General features: G+C 36.5%; 2 protein-coding genes across 2 annotated transcripts; both read right to left on the minus strand.

Moving 5' to 3' along the window:
- Positions 1–371: 371 nt before the first annotated feature.
- LOC311080047 (uncharacterized protein) lies at positions 372–3,596 on the minus strand. Its single transcript, XM_084109811.1, has 2 exons — positions 3,374–3,596; positions 372–2,358 (listed from the first exon to the last, which is right to left on the minus strand). Exons 1-2 carry the CDS (start codon positions 3,378–3,380, stop codon positions 1,178–1,180), a joined length of 1,188 nt encoding a protein of 395 aa, XP_083965937.1. The 5' UTR covers positions 3,381–3,596; the 3' UTR covers positions 372–1,177.
- Positions 3,597–13,014: 9,418 nt separating this feature from the next.
- LOC311080046 (GTPase IMAP family member 7-like) lies at positions 13,015–15,219 on the minus strand. The gene is made up of 2 exons (XM_084109810.1): positions 15,013–15,219; positions 13,015–14,459 (listed from the first exon to the last, which is right to left on the minus strand). The coding sequence occupies exons 1-2, from the start codon at positions 15,017–15,019 to the stop codon at positions 13,279–13,281; spliced, it is 1,188 nt and encodes a 395-aa protein (XP_083965936.1). The 5' UTR covers positions 15,020–15,219; the 3' UTR covers positions 13,015–13,278.
- Between the last annotated feature and the right edge of the window lie 556 nt (positions 15,220–15,775).

Below are 15,775 nucleotides of genomic sequence, written 5' to 3' on the forward strand. Positions count from 1 at the left end.
AGTGGTGTCATATGTAGCCTACATTGTCAGATGTTATTGTACATATTCATGAATACAAGTTTTAAACTGGGTTTATATCATTCAAATGTTGTTTGTCTTCTCTCTTTTCGGTATTTATTACCATCTAGTCCTGATTGCCGAATTGAGCTCTGACTGGGGTCAGTTAAGCAGAGCTGAACCGGTTGATCAAGGTCTTCAGGAACAGCAGAAACTACAGGAAGACTGGAGCTAAACTCTGCAGGACAGTGGTCCTCCATGACCAGGACTGGACAGCACTGCTGTAAGTAGGGTCGGGTATCGTTTCAATTTTAACAATTCCGATTCCTATTTCAATTCTGCTTATTGATTCCAATTAGGGAAAAAGTCTTATTGCAAAACATTTAATTGTAGCTGAATATCCTGAACAAAAATCAACAGGCTAAAGAACACTTTGGCTGTGATTTAAAAATACCATAGAAAAACTAATATAAATTTCAAGTATTATTAAAGACAAGTAAACACTCAGTAATAAAAATAAAAATAAATAAAAAATAGCAACCGAAACAAATAGACACAACTGAACAATGATAAGATTGAAATAAACAGTGTTTTAAAATGTTCAGTATTCAGGTACAGAAACTGTAATTAAATGTAAAATAATACTGCACTTTATATAAAAAAAATATACATTCCAAATATAGTAACAAAAGTTATTCAGTCAAGAACGAGTGAATTTTCTTTGTCTTTTGTTTGATTAGTGTTATTATAGAGATGACTGCTGTCACTTTAAGAGTTGCCCAGTATAGTTAGACACGCCAGCAGCACAGAAAACTCAGACAACTCTTTACGCCCTTGAATGGTTTAAAATCACGTTCCAACCCTGGTCCAACAAACCTAATCGAGCTCTTTTGGTTCACTGACTAGAAAGTCACAAGCAGATGAGATTGATCAGGGCTGGACTAGGGATGCACCGAATCCAGGATTCAGCTTCAGATTTGGTCGAATATTGGGCTTTTTGACAGGGTTCGGTTTATACACACTCTGGGAACATCAGAGACTTATTTTACATCTTGTGAAAAGGGCATTATACAACCCCCTTAAAAACAAATCTCCATGCATTATTTAGATAAAACGATAAAGCACATACAACAATAATAATATAATCTATTCCATAAATCACTAAAAACCGCTCCGTTCCCTAATCAGTGGTATTGTCCTCCTCGTTTAACAGTTTGTGTTGATGTTTCTGTGCCACCTTCGCTGCACCTTTGGCATTCTCATAGTTGAGTTTGGCGGTGTTCTTTATTGTCTCACACACCGAATCGCACTCGTCTGCTGCTTTGTATCCAGTAATTCCTCCTCCGATCGCTCCGGCTAAAGCTGCAACTCCAAAAGCAACGCCTGTAGCTGCAGCGAGACCTGATCCAGCTAGTCCAACACCAGCTCCTGCAGCAACAATCCCAGCCTTCACCGCTGCTGCTCCTGCTGCTATTCCCGCTGCTCCGGCGACTCCTGCTGCCGCTCCTGCTTTCACCACTACGGGAATATTGGTGGCTATCAGTAAACTCACAACAGCTGCCACTGCGACACCGATGCCCAGAAAAGCACCGGTCAGCGTCCCTGTGGTCACTCCCGCAAGCCGATTGAGAAGTTTTTTGTGCACAATCTTCTTCGCTAATTCTCGCTTCTCTTCTGGCAACAAATTGACCTCGTCTATGTTCTTCATCTCCTCTTGAATCTCTTCCTCCACTATCTGAAGCAGCTCATTGGTGTAGCAGCCGTTATTTCTGTCCTTCAGCTTCTGTTCGATGGTCTCCAGCAGATTTTTCACCTGAACTCTGTTGCTCCTGTATCCCATTTTTTGCTTATTCCAGTATTTACTGTCGATGACGTGACAGCGGCCTCCGCATTTATCAACAAGCTCCTGTAGCTTTGGATTTATCTTCACAAATTCCTCGATGGTTTGACCTTCCAGCTGTTCGCCGTGAGTGAATAAAACCACTGAATGATTGAAGGTGTCTTCTCCACAACACTCCATGATTTTGTCCACAATCTCCATTTCCTGTCCGGTGTATCTCCCGACCTTCAGGACGATAGTGAACATGTCTGGACCCGGAGAGCTTTCGATCACGGATCTAATGATCTCGGATTTGATGGTCTCCTCATCCAGTACGGTGTCAAAGAGTCCAGGAGTGTCAATAACGGTGATCTTTCTGCCATCGACCTTCCGATCTCCACTGACGCATTCAGCCGTCACAGACTCAGGTGAAGCTTTACTCTTGAAGACTTGCTGTTTGAGAATCGTATTCCCGGCGCTGCTCTTGCCATCTCCGGTTTTCCCAAGAAGCACAATCCTTTTCTCAGGCTGAGACTCTGAAGCTGTTTGAGAAATATGTTGTTGTTAGTAAAGGAATTTACTATTCCAGTAAAAATAAACTACAGATTTAAATGATTTCTTGAACATATAACCATAGTTAAAAAACAAGAAAGAAATATAACCAAGAAAAGAAAAATCAGTCTTTTGATTATGCTCATGTTTATGAGATAAAAGTTGAAATTTTTACACACTGTCATTTTGATGACATCAAATGTCATAAGTATGCGATAAAAATCTAAATTGTCATACTTACTCATGATTATGCCATAAAATATCAAAATGATGTCATGCTAACTCAAGATTATGGCATAAAAAATCAAAATAATGAATGAAACAGATACAATTTAAATTAAATTATTACATAAATAATGACATAAGTCAATTGCGGTGAAAGAGATTGACATAAGTAATGGCATAAAATTAAAAATTGACATCTCATATCTATTAAAAGTTGAGTATATGACATACTAAGTCACAATTGTAAGACAAAAAGTTGAAATTATGATTACAAAATGATTACACATGCATTACAAAAGTTGTCAATCTCATAAAAGTTGAAATCAGCCATAAAAAGTCATATGTTCTAGTCTCAGAAGCTATTTGAAAAAAAATATGCTGTTGTTATTAAAAGGAATTATTGTTTTAATCAAATTTACAGACTTATATTGTCTTTTAAAGCATATAAAAACAACATTTAACCCCATTGATTTTCATTGTAGGGAAAATGTTAGACATTTTTCAAAATAAAGTCTCTTATGCTCAACAGCAGAAATAAAGTCCTACAGTTTTGAAACAAAATGTGGGTGAATAAATGATAATAGCATTTTCATTTCGGGGTGAGCTGTCCCCTTAAGAATGGTAGTGTGATCTGATTTTCTAAAGGTTAAAAACTAGTAGCTTTTATGTTAAATATAGAAACACTTGCTATAGTTCAAAGTCAAGGATCAATAAACACTTCAAAATCATGTTTTAGAATAATGATTTGATGAAAGGCATATTTTTAAAAGGTTTTCTTACCTCCCATGTTCTTGTCCTGTCTTCAACTGGGGTGCTTCAATGTATTAAAAGGTGTTGTATTAATTGTTTTCATCTATAATCTTATCCAGTTATGGTTCCTGGTGCTCTATATAATAAATTAAAAAAAGCTACTATAAACACAAATGTCATTGGAGGTGTATCAGAGAACAGCATGGAGAGTTTCACTGCTTAAAACATCTTTAAATGAGTCATTTGTCACCACAGATGAGCCACAGGAATAACCAGAATAACTAGTTCTCTGAATGTTTTCTGGAACCTCCTACTTTTACACACCCTCATTTACACAGCAAATTCCTTCAAAATCAAAGCCATGAAATGCTTACTGTGAGATAAACACATGGCAAACATTGTCGAGTTACTTCTTGGATTACACATGTCCTGCCTCTAACTCAAAAAAGAGCTTAGTCAACCACGGACACAAGGATCATCTCAAAAATGGCTTTTACTTTCAATCTTCAATAAAGTTGTTACAATCTTAGTTGATTTGCAGTCTGTTGATTTCCATTCACATCTCAATTGATTAGAACAGATGAGCTTAGTTTGCAGTTAAATTAGTAACTTGAAACAGTCATTGCTTTAGTAGAAAAGGCTGGATTAAGCTCAAGCTCAAATTAGGTTGATAACCTTTAAAGAAAAAAGAATAAAATGCATTAACCGGTATGCACATTTGAACACTTTTAAATACACATATGAATCGTATGCACTCTAATGCAACCTTATCATACCCAATATAAATTAGTAAAATGTCTCAAAAAACATAAACATTACAAATAACACACAATATGGCATTAATATGAATATAAATTGGCATTAAGCTTGTTCAAACAGTCATCCTACCAGCAGTGTCTCGGGTTGACTAATCACTGATGTGCATCCAGTTTCTGTCGTCCTCATTCATTTATAACTCTTTTCAATCACAAAGTTCTTTCATCAAAAGGAGACATTGTGTAACTGGATAAAAACCGCAGGACAATTTTTCCACCCGTGTTTGGCGTTCAATTTGCCCTAATTACAAGCGCACATGATACAGATTTCCCATGAGTTGAGTTTGGCTGTTCAATGACATAATCAGTTCGGCACACAGATTTTCTCTTTTCTTCTTCAGTCATTCCCATTAATGTTTAATTGAATATAAGTAATGTTTGTAACTGTCAGCTCAGTTATTAGCAGGAAAAGAATACAAAATACTGAAGTATTAATGATTCACATTACCTTTTCACAGGCACCAAGTAAACTTGTGAAGGTTTGTTCCCAGATAGCCATAACAATGCCACTTGTCAGTCGAATGCGAGGAAACAAACCAGAATATATTAAGTGTATATTAAATATGGAGTCATCTCAGCCTAAGCCTGTTAAAAAGTTGAATCATTGAAGGAAAGTAGAGAACAGAAAAAGAGATGAGCAGAAAGACAAGAACTTCCCAGCCTTAGATGAAACCAACTGAAGATAAAGACATTAAATCTCTCAAGATCTCAGCAAGCATTTTGATAGATTTATAATGGGGTTAACCATAATTAATCTAAAATATCTGGAAAGGCTGAGGAGAGATGTCTGTCTTTGCCTGATGATTTAGAAAAAATATATAAAATCAGCACACACACACACACACACACACACACAAAGTTAAATCTTGAGAGGGTAATGATAAAGATGTATGGTGAAGTTATTTTCATTTTATACAGAATAACTTTTGTCACACCAAAATCTAAAAGACCACAGAAATTCAAGAGTCAGTACAACATAACTCAATATTTTTTGTGCCTATTATTTGAAATAAACAAATAAATTAAAAAAGCCATTTTTTTCAGGCTTATATGTCAACCACCCAGTTACAGTGTTAATGGGTGTTCCTCACAGACCAGAACTGAGGGTGTGTTTGTAATGCATTAATTACTGTCCTGTCATTAATAAACTGCAGGTATCCCAGCAAACATGCCATTGCGGGCCCACTGTGGTTAAGTGTGGGTTTTATGTGGGACAGTGTGTTTGGGCCACCATGAGGGTTTACTGTGGGCAACCCACCATAACAGCACAGTACAGTTATTAAATCATTGTTTTAAGATTAGAAGCTCAAGGCTCAGGGTTAATCAAACTATTTTTAACAATCCAGTAAAATGTCATTACATTCAACAGTCCTTCCCATACTTACAGTAACTAAAACTGCACACAGTCAACAAGATAGCAAGACAAGAACTGTCTCTACCGGTTTGCTTTTAGCAGCTGTTCCCAGACAGACTTATAAAGTCAGATAGACCATATTACAGTAGTTTAGACACCATTAGACCACAGCAAATCACAGCACTTACTGTATATTATTAATACATTCATAAATAACATAATGAAATTATAGCAATGCAGGTTCCATCTTTATAAGTACATTCATGAAACCATACAACTGACTAATACGTTTAAAGGAGAAGTTCACTAAAATTCTGTCATCATATAATCACCCTCATGTTGTTTCAAACCTGTATGAATTTCTTTCTTCTGCTGAACAGAAAGGAAGATATTTAGAAGAATGTCAGTAACCAGACAGTTTCTGGGTCCCATTGACTTCCATAGTATATTTTTTTCCTACTATGGAAGTCAATGGGACCCAAAAACTGTCTGGTTACTGACATTCTTCTAAATATCTTCCTTTCTGTTCAGCAGAAGAAAGAAATTCATACAGGTTTGAAACAACATGAGGGTGAGTATATGATGACAGAATTTTAATTTTAAAAGTGAACTTCTCCTTTAAGTCCGTCTGTAATGAATTATGAGCATGCACATTGAGAAAGCAAATAATATAAATGTAACCATAACTGTTCTTAAAATGCAGTAGGTCTTAATAAGTCTTTATAAATATATTTATAGAATAGTACTAATTGCTCATTAATAAGTATAAATGGAGCTATAATTCATTATAGGAATGGACTTCATAGAAAGTGTTACGGTATTTATTAAATAAAATGAACTTATTTGTCACAATAAAACAATGCAAATTGTTGATCGTTGACTGATGTGTTTTGGTATTCATCAGTGATATATTTATTATTATAAAATGATAATTGCTTATACTGAGAAATAAATAACTAATGAATTATATGTTTTATATAAAATTCTATTTCTCAAATGGCAAAAGTAAAAAAAAAAAAAAAAAGTATAATTAGTAATACAGTAGATGCCGTTGTCATGTGATTAATTCTAACCAGTGAGACTGCTGGAACTTTGCATCGCTAAGCTGTCATTCTGGATTCGACTGACACCGCCCAGCTTTGCTCCAAACTGGTAAGCTTTTTAAATGTCCATAGTAATTTGAGTTTTCTATTAAAATTAATGAAACAGGTCAAAATAGTAATTAATTAATTGATTGGTTTTAAAATAAACTCATTTTAGTGTTTATCTGATTATACATAGGCTGTACATTATAGCTATTCTGCTGCAGCTTAAATGATAAACTTGTTATAACGGTCGACTAGCTGCTCAGACAGTCTGTTTTCTGGTAATCTCTGAGGTAATATATACTTTAAAACTGCATCAATTCATTACTTATAATTGTTTTACACACCTTTTGGCGTTGATTTGATTTATTATTATTTTTACGCGATGAACTACGACCGAGTTAGGCATAATGGTGGAGCTGAATTAGTCATGTCTTTGTTTTAAAAGTTTTAAATAGTGACGCAAATGAGGATTTTTGTAGTGTGAATACAATACATAAGCTACACACTCTTATTACATCTCCGTACATATGATTATGACTGTTCATAATTGATAGACATCGATAAACACTGCACGCTGACCGACAGCAAATAATGTATTTACATATAACGTTACGTGCGCTTTGTAATTTAAAGCTACTGTCATATTACTATGTTGACATGACCTAAAAATAACTGATTTTACAATTATAACTTTAATTGATAACTGAAATGAAATCAACCATCTGTAATATTTAATTAATTATTAATTATAACGGAAGTAAAACATTTAGGCCATGAAATAATATTCCCATTAAATATGAATGTAATTTATCTTGAATGTACAGTATACGTCATCAGCACGTTAATCCATACAGAGCAAAATTTGACTCAAATATTAATTTGTTTCTTTTCTCCCTTTTCCTTGTGTGTAATCAGATCATTGGTTCTGCTACTGTATGTAAGTATAATATTCAAATCACTATCTGATACATTCTCAGTTTTTGCATTGTAGATTTGTCAGACATTTGAAAAAACAAAAACTTTCTTTCCACCATATAATAATTTTCATAAACATTTTACTTATGTTATCTGTTAATATTTTGGGTATACACTTTTTTTTTTTTTTTTTTCGCGAATGAGATGATCCTCAACCACTTAACAAATACTGTATTTGTCAGTACAGTGGTGTCATATGTAGCCTACATTGTCAGATGTTATTGGACATGTTTTAAACTGGGTTTATATCATTCAAATGTTGTTTGTCTTCTCTCTTTTCAGTATTTATTGCCATCCAGTCCTGATTGCCGAATTGAGCTCTAACCCCAGTTAAGCAGAGCTGAACCGGTTGATCAAGGTCTTCAGGATCAGCAGAAACTACAGGAAGACTGGAGCTAAACTCTGCAGGACAGTGGTCCTCCATGACCAGGACTGGACAGCACTGCTGTAAGTAGGGTCGGGTATCGTTTCAATTTTAACGATTCCAATTCCTATTTCGATTGCTGGGTACACACCAAAATATTTTTTACATCTTATAAGATTTTCAAAATGTGAAAGACCACAAATATGAGGACAAAAAAATCCTAGATTTAAGCGTTTTGCTCCTATAGTGTGTGATGTGCCATGATGACAAAGACAGCACACCACACACAAACAGATTTTCAGCCAGAGTCTCGACTGTGAACACAGGAAGTCTCCCAAAATCTCGCAAGACTTCAGAATAATCATGCAGGAACAAACTGCGATGATAGTGTTTGGAACGATTTTCACAGAACACGTTGTATAAACATTCGTGCTGTTGCCACAAATCAACAAGCTGATCCTCCATCTCTGCTGTCCACATCAATTTCACTTTGTGCAGCGCCATAACTGCGTCTTCCTTCATCTCGCTTTCTGACTGGATATTGTTTTGTTTCACGTGATCATCTCCAGAGCGCGCATTTGTCCTCGGAGGTCCTCATCGTAAATATTAAACATGTTGAATATTTACGATTCGCGATCGGGGCGTCTCCGACGTTCTTCCGATCAGGTTCGGACACTCTTAACACACCTCCACCAAGGAAACACACCAAGGGAAAAAGCTGATAAGATAATCTGTAGAACCATCAAGATAATCGGGACATAGCTAGGATTGTCGGAAATCGGCCCAAAATCAGCCTGATTATCTTTTGGTGTATACCCAGCATTATTGATTCCAATTAGGGAAAAAAAGTATAAGCGTGGTGGACGATATGCAGGAAGAAATTGCGATGGTATTGTTTGGAATGATTTTCACAGAAAATTCACGGAATTTGCCACAAATCAACAAGCTGATCCTCCATCTCTGCTGTCCACGTCAATTTCACTTTGTGCTGCGCCATAAATACGTTTGTTATGCTTCAGTCTTCCGTCATCTCACTTTCTGATTGGATATTGTTTCGTTTCACATGATAATCTCCAGAGAGTTTGTCCTCTGGGTTTCCCACACATCAGGATTTCTGATCATAAATATGCAACATGTTGTAATTGTAGCTGAATATCCTGAACAAAAATAAACAGGCCAAAGTAGCTGGACTTCGCTGTGCCACATTGTGCAAGTGTGAGGGAGGCTGTACTAATAATGATGAAGAGTGAAACATTTTTTTTTTTTTTTATAAATACATGATGTTTAAGTAGTTTTTTTGTGTGTTATTTGACTAAAATGTAATATTGATCCTTAACATGTTGAAAAGCCTAATATAACTTTTCACTGTGGCATAGTTCTGAAGTTGTGTTAATTTAAAGCCTCAACAATGGTCCTTTTGGTCACAACATGTGATTTTTGACACTATAGTGATAGTGACCTGTCCAATCAACAAAGAAAAGCATACCTTGGAGGTAAAAATATGGGTCTAGGGCCCTCAGTAAAATTTCAATGTGACTTTTTCAGAGATATTGACAGTTTATTTGAACTATGATAATAGATTTAACATGGAAATTGATTTAAAATAAGAAGAATATATCAGAATTGGATTCCTTGTATCAAACAAAGTAGATAATTTTCATTTTACAACAATTTAAGACTAAAGGAAGCTGAGATAAAACCTTTTTCTTTTTTCGGCGGGGGCCAATTTGGATTTTATGGACAACTGCCACTAGGGGGGCCACCCCCCCCCAACTTATATCCATGGATTTTTAAAAACCTTATGCCTATACCTAACACCCTGCCAAAAATCAAAAACATCTTGTTTCGTCAAAAACACTGTAGCAAGTAATAAGTTGGAATTGCGAGTATTGAAAAAATTATCAGGATAGCCTATATTAGCATCTAGTTAGCATAGCATTTATATAGTTATTTAGATTATTTTGTGTAGCCTAGGTAGTTAATTTACAGTTAGTGTAGTATTGTTAGAAGCATATTTAGTTAGTAGCATAGTATTGCATCAGTTAGGAAAGCTTCAAGTTAGGGTAGATTTTTAGCATTAGCTTTAGTACTAGCATTAGCTTTAGTACTAGCTTTAGCATAAGTACAGTGGTTTGGATGGGACGTAGGTGTAGTGTTGCTGGTTGTAACAGCACTGTTCGCGCTGTAAAGCGACGCAGTGCCAAATTCTGCTCCTCCTGCATAGACTCCATCACTGCAGCGGCGTCTTGATGTGAGTGAGCATATATTTTTAGTCACAATTTAATCCCCTCTGGGGTCGACAAATGTGCCGGCGCGGATTTTTTTCACATAGCAGCAAAATAGACTTAAAATACTATTATTTATGTTTTACTATTATTATACTATTAGTCATTTATGGTCATACAGACTTAAGAAATATAAAAAAAAGAAACTGTTAAATGTCTACTTTTCCACTTACAATCGAGATAAAACATTGTGCTTTTGTAAAATAAAGAAAATAAACAGGGTGTGCTTTCTGCCTCTGCTTCTCCGTGAACTTTTTTTCTGGAGTACGTCTCTAAACTTGCTCAAAAGATAGAGATGTCAGTCGTTCTCATGGCAACTCATCTGTGCCTACAGAGAACGCACGCTATTGAAACGAGTCTCAGGTACACGCACCAAGCGTGGCATTAAGCGAGGCATCATGAAGAGGCAAAAACAACAACAACGCAAGAAGTGCTCAAAATACGAAGTTCAGGCATTATTCAGAGTAGCATAAGCCTGATAAGTGATGTTTCAAAGGGAAAGGAATTTTTATTTTTTTATTTTTTTTATTTATGAGGTTAAGTGCTCACGGAAGAGATGGGTTTTCAGCTGTCTTTTGAATGTTGTCAGGGATTCTGCATTCCGGATGCGGGTGGGGAGAGCGTTCCACCAGCATGGAACTGTGAATGAGAATGTTCTGGAAAGTGATTTTGTGGCTTTCTGTGATGGAACCACAAGACGTCGCTCGTTGACCGATTGTAGGCGTCTGGTAGGGATGTAGACTTGTAGGAGTGAGTGAAAGTAGGAGGGAGCTGAGCCTGTGATAGATCTGAAAGCAAGCGTCAATGCCTTGAACTTGACGCGAGCAGCGAGGGTTAGCCAGTGCAGAGAGATGAACAGAGGAGTGACGTGGGCCCTTTTGGGCTCGTTGAAGACAAGACGAGCTGCAGCATTCTGGATCATCTGTAGGGGTTTGGTTGCACATGCTGGAAGTCCGGCCAGAAGAGCATTACAGTAGTCAAGCCTAGAAATGACCAGGGCCTGGAAGAGAAGTTGTGTTGCATGCTCAGTTAGGAAAGGCCTGATCTTCCTGATGTTGTGCAGTGCAAACCTGCATGATCGAGCTGTCTTTGAAATGTGATCTGTGAAGGTCAGCTGGTCATCAAACGTTACTCCAAGATTTCTGACCGACCTTGATGGGGTGATTGATGATGACTCTAGCTGGATGGTGATGTCGTGTTGTAGAGACGGATTGGCAGGGAGGACGAGAAGCTCAGTCTTTGCCAGGTTGAGCTGCAGGTGATGTTCCTTCATCCATGTGGAGATGTCCGCCAGACAGCTTGAGACCCGTGCAGCTACTGTGGGATCATCTGGTTGAAATGAGAGGAAGAGCTGCGTGTCATCAGCATAGCAGTGGTAGGAAAAACCGTGTGCCTGTATGATGTGTCCCAGTGATGTAGTGTAGATGGAGAAGAGGAGGGGACCAAGAACTGAACCCTGGGGAACCCCTGTGGTCAGCTGATGTGCTCTGGATACCTCGCCTCTCCATGCGACCTTGAAGGACCTACCTGTGAGATAGGACTCAAACCAGTGGAGTGAAGTTCCTGTGATGCCCAGTGATGAGAGGCTGGACATAAGGATCTGATGATTCGCAGTGTCGAAGGCAGCAGACAGATCCAGGAGAATGAGGACTGAAGATTTGGAAGCAGCTTTTGCATTTGCTTTTGACCTGTATTACTTTTTTTCTGTGGAATGTAAAATAAGATATTTTGAAGAATGTTTAATCTGTTTTGTCCACACAATGAAAACAGCATTGAATACCATTGACTTTTTATTTCATTAAAAAACAGTGAGTAATTTTTAAAAATGTCATCTTCCACAGAAGAAATCATGCAGGTTTGGAATGGCATGAGGGTGAGTGCAAGTTGACAATTATTTTTTACATTGCGTTTTTGTAAATTGTTCTCATGCTCAGTTCATCATGCCCTCAATTCGTTCACTCTCAGTATGTTTCTCTCTCAACAACACAACCTAAATTTGTTTTTAATATTAATAAACAGCAAATTTTCAGGGACTCAAATTATTCTCAGGTTTCTCCAGTCAAAGTGCATTTAAAGGTTTTTAAAGATTATCTGTTCCCTGAGGTGGAAATGTCCTAACCCTTGGGAAAACACAAGTGTATAAATTACACTTGGGACAAAGTATTTTTTTTAATTATTTTTTGGTTTTTATTTATTATTTTATGTTAACATTTCAACAGTTCATATTGTTAAGAATGGTCCTGCACCTTCCACAGACAGTATACACATATAAATAAATACATTTAGACCACTTAGTGATTGCTATCAGGAGGTGAAGAGACTTTCAACCAGCATAAAAATATATATATAAACATATATATATATATATATATATATATATATATATATATATATATATATAAATATATATATATATATATATATATATATATATATATATATGTATATGTATATGTTTCTGGAACAAATCACCTACCATGAGAAAATGTACTGAATGCGATGGGAGATTCAGCAATTGTAATGCAGGCAAAGATTATATTGTAAATGTGACCTACACAAATAGCAAAAATTACAATTCTAATTTATAAAAACAAAAATATATACTTCATAATAAATAATATAATGGTACTGCATGTACTTATAATTAAAGAAAACTAAAAACAAATCCCCATGGATTATTTAGACAAAAGTGCAACAACAAAGATAAGTTTTAGTCAACTACAAAACTGGTCTGTTCGCTGAGTAAAACTGGTTTCTCTCCATCTCTCTCCTTTTTTTTTTTTTTTTTTTAACAAGTCTGTTTATTTCTGTGCCTTTTCACTGCACCTAATAAATAATACTTTACAATAGTTTATAATTATTTTATAATTATTAGCTAATTATAATTCTAATTAACTTGCAATTAAACCAACACTTTATAATAAATAATATAATGTGACTGCATGTATACATGTAATATAGTGAGAGTTAAAAACAAATCTAGACAAAAACGATAAAGCACATACAACTGATAATATAATCTATTCCACAAATCACTAAAAGCTGCTCTTTTCCCTAATCAGTGGTATTGTTCTCATTATTTAACAGTTTGTGTTGATGTTTCTGTGCCACCTTCGCTGCACCTTTGGCATTCTCATAGTTGAGTTTGGCGGTGTTCTTTATTGTCTCACACACCGAATCGCCCTCGTCTGCTGCTTTGTATCCAGTAATTCCTCCTCCGATCGCTCCGGCAAAAGCTGCAACTCCAAAAGCAACGCCTGTAGCTGCAGCGAGACCTGATCCAGCTAGTCCAACACCAGCTCCTGCAGCAACAATCCCAGCCTTCACCGCTGCTGCTCCTGCTGCTATTCCCGCTGCTCCGGCGGCTCCTGCTGCCGCTCCTGCTTTCACCACTCCGGGAATATTGGTGGCTATCAGTAAACTCACAACAGCTGCCACTGCGACACCGATGCCCAGAAAAGCACCGGTCAGTGTCCCTGTGGTCACTCCCGCAAGCCGATTGAGAAGTTTTTTGTGCACAATCTTCTTCGCTAATTCTCGCTTCTCTTCTGGCAACAAATTGACCTCGTCTATGTTCTTCATCTCCTCTTGAATCTCTTCCTCCACTATCTGAAGCAGCTCATTGGTGTAGCAGCCGTTATTACTGTCCTTCAGCTTCTGTTCGATGGTCTCCAGCAGATTTTTCACCTGAACTCTGTTGCTCCTGTATCCCATTTTTCGCCTTTTCCAGTATTTACTGTCGATGACGTGACAGCGGCCTCCGCATTTATCAACAAGCTCCTGTAGCTTTGGACTCATCTTCACAAATTCCTCGATGGTTTGACCTTCCAGCTGTTCGCCATGAGTGAATAAAACCACTGAATGATTAAAGGTGTCTTCTCCACAACACTCCACTATTTTATCCACAATCTCCATTTCTTGTCCCGTGTATCTCCCGACCTTCAGGACGATGGTGAACATGTCTGGACCCGGAGAGCTTTCAATCACGGATCTAATGATCTCGGATTTGATGGTCTCCTCATCCAATCCGGTGTCAAAGAGTCCAGGAGTGTCAATAACAGTGATCTTTCTGCCATCGATCTTCCGATCTCCACTGACGCATTCAGCCGTCACAGACTCAGGTGAAGCTTTACTCTTGAAGACTTGCTGTTTGAGAATCGTATTCCCGGCGCTGCTCTTGCCATCTCCGGTTTTCCCAAGAAGCACAATCCTTTTCTCAGGCTGAGACTCAGAAGCTGTTTGAGAAATATGTTGTTGTTAGTAAAGGAATTGACTATTCCTTAAAAAAATAAAAAATAAATATGAAGCCTACAGATCTAAATGATTTCTTAAACATAACCATAGTAAGAAAAAAAAAAATCATGCTTTTGATTATGCTCATGATTATGAGATAAAAGTTTAAATTATTACACACTAAGTCATATTGATGACATCAAATGTCATAAGTATGCCATACAAATCTAAATCATTCCATACTAACTCATGATTATGCCATAAAATATCAAAATTATGTAATGCTTACTCATGATTATGGTATAAAAAGTCAAAATAATGAATGAAACCAATAAAATTTAAATTAAATTACCATTTTAATTTTTTAGTGAACTGTCCCTTTAGGACAGGTAGTATAATCTGAATTTTAAAAGGTTAAAAACTCTAGTAGCTTTTTATTTTAAATATAGAAACACTTGCAATAGTTCAAAGTCAAAGATAAAAAAATACTTCAAAATCATGTTTTAGAATAATGATTTGATGAAAGGCATATTTTTTAAAGGTGTCATTTCTTACCTCCCATGTTATTGTCCTGTCTTCAACTGAGGTGCTTCAATGTATAAAATTATGTTTTATTAATTGTTTCATCTATAATCTTATCCAGTTATGGTTCCTGATGTTCTATATGATCAATTAACAAAATATTATAAACACAAATGCCATTTGATGTGTATTAGCGAACAGCTTGAAGAGTTTCGTGCTCAAAACACCCTTGAATGAGTCATTTGACACCACAGATGAGCCACATGAATAACCAGAATGACTAGTTTTTTGTTTTTTGTTTTCGGAACCTCCTACTTCTACACACCTTCATTTACACAGCAAATTCCTTCAAAATCAAAGCCACGGAAATCTTACTGTGAGATAAACACATGGCAAACATAATGTCAGCTCAGTTATTACCAGGTAAAAAACACAAAATACTGAAGTATAAATGATTCACATTACCTTAGCAGGATTCATATAGAAGATGGAATGATAGTTTCACAGGCACCAATACTAAGCTTGTGTAGGTTCGTTCCCAGATAGCAACATTGTGTTGGCCCACATGTGGAATGATGATCTGGACCTTATCCGAGCCACAAAATCTGTGTATATTAAATATGGCCATATCAGTCTTAATAAGCCAACAACCAGAATCACTGAAGGAAAGAAGAGAACAGAAAAAAGAGATGAGCAGAAACACAAGAACTACAACTGACTTCCACTCACAGCCTTAGATTAAATCAACTGAATATAAAATACATTAAATCTCTAAAGATCTCAACAGAGGAGGATT

This window comes from Abramis brama, assembly GCF_963993115.1.
Source record: "Abramis brama genome assembly, chromosome: 3".
Lineage (NCBI taxonomy): Eukaryota > Metazoa > Chordata > Actinopteri > Cypriniformes > Leuciscidae > Abramis > Abramis brama.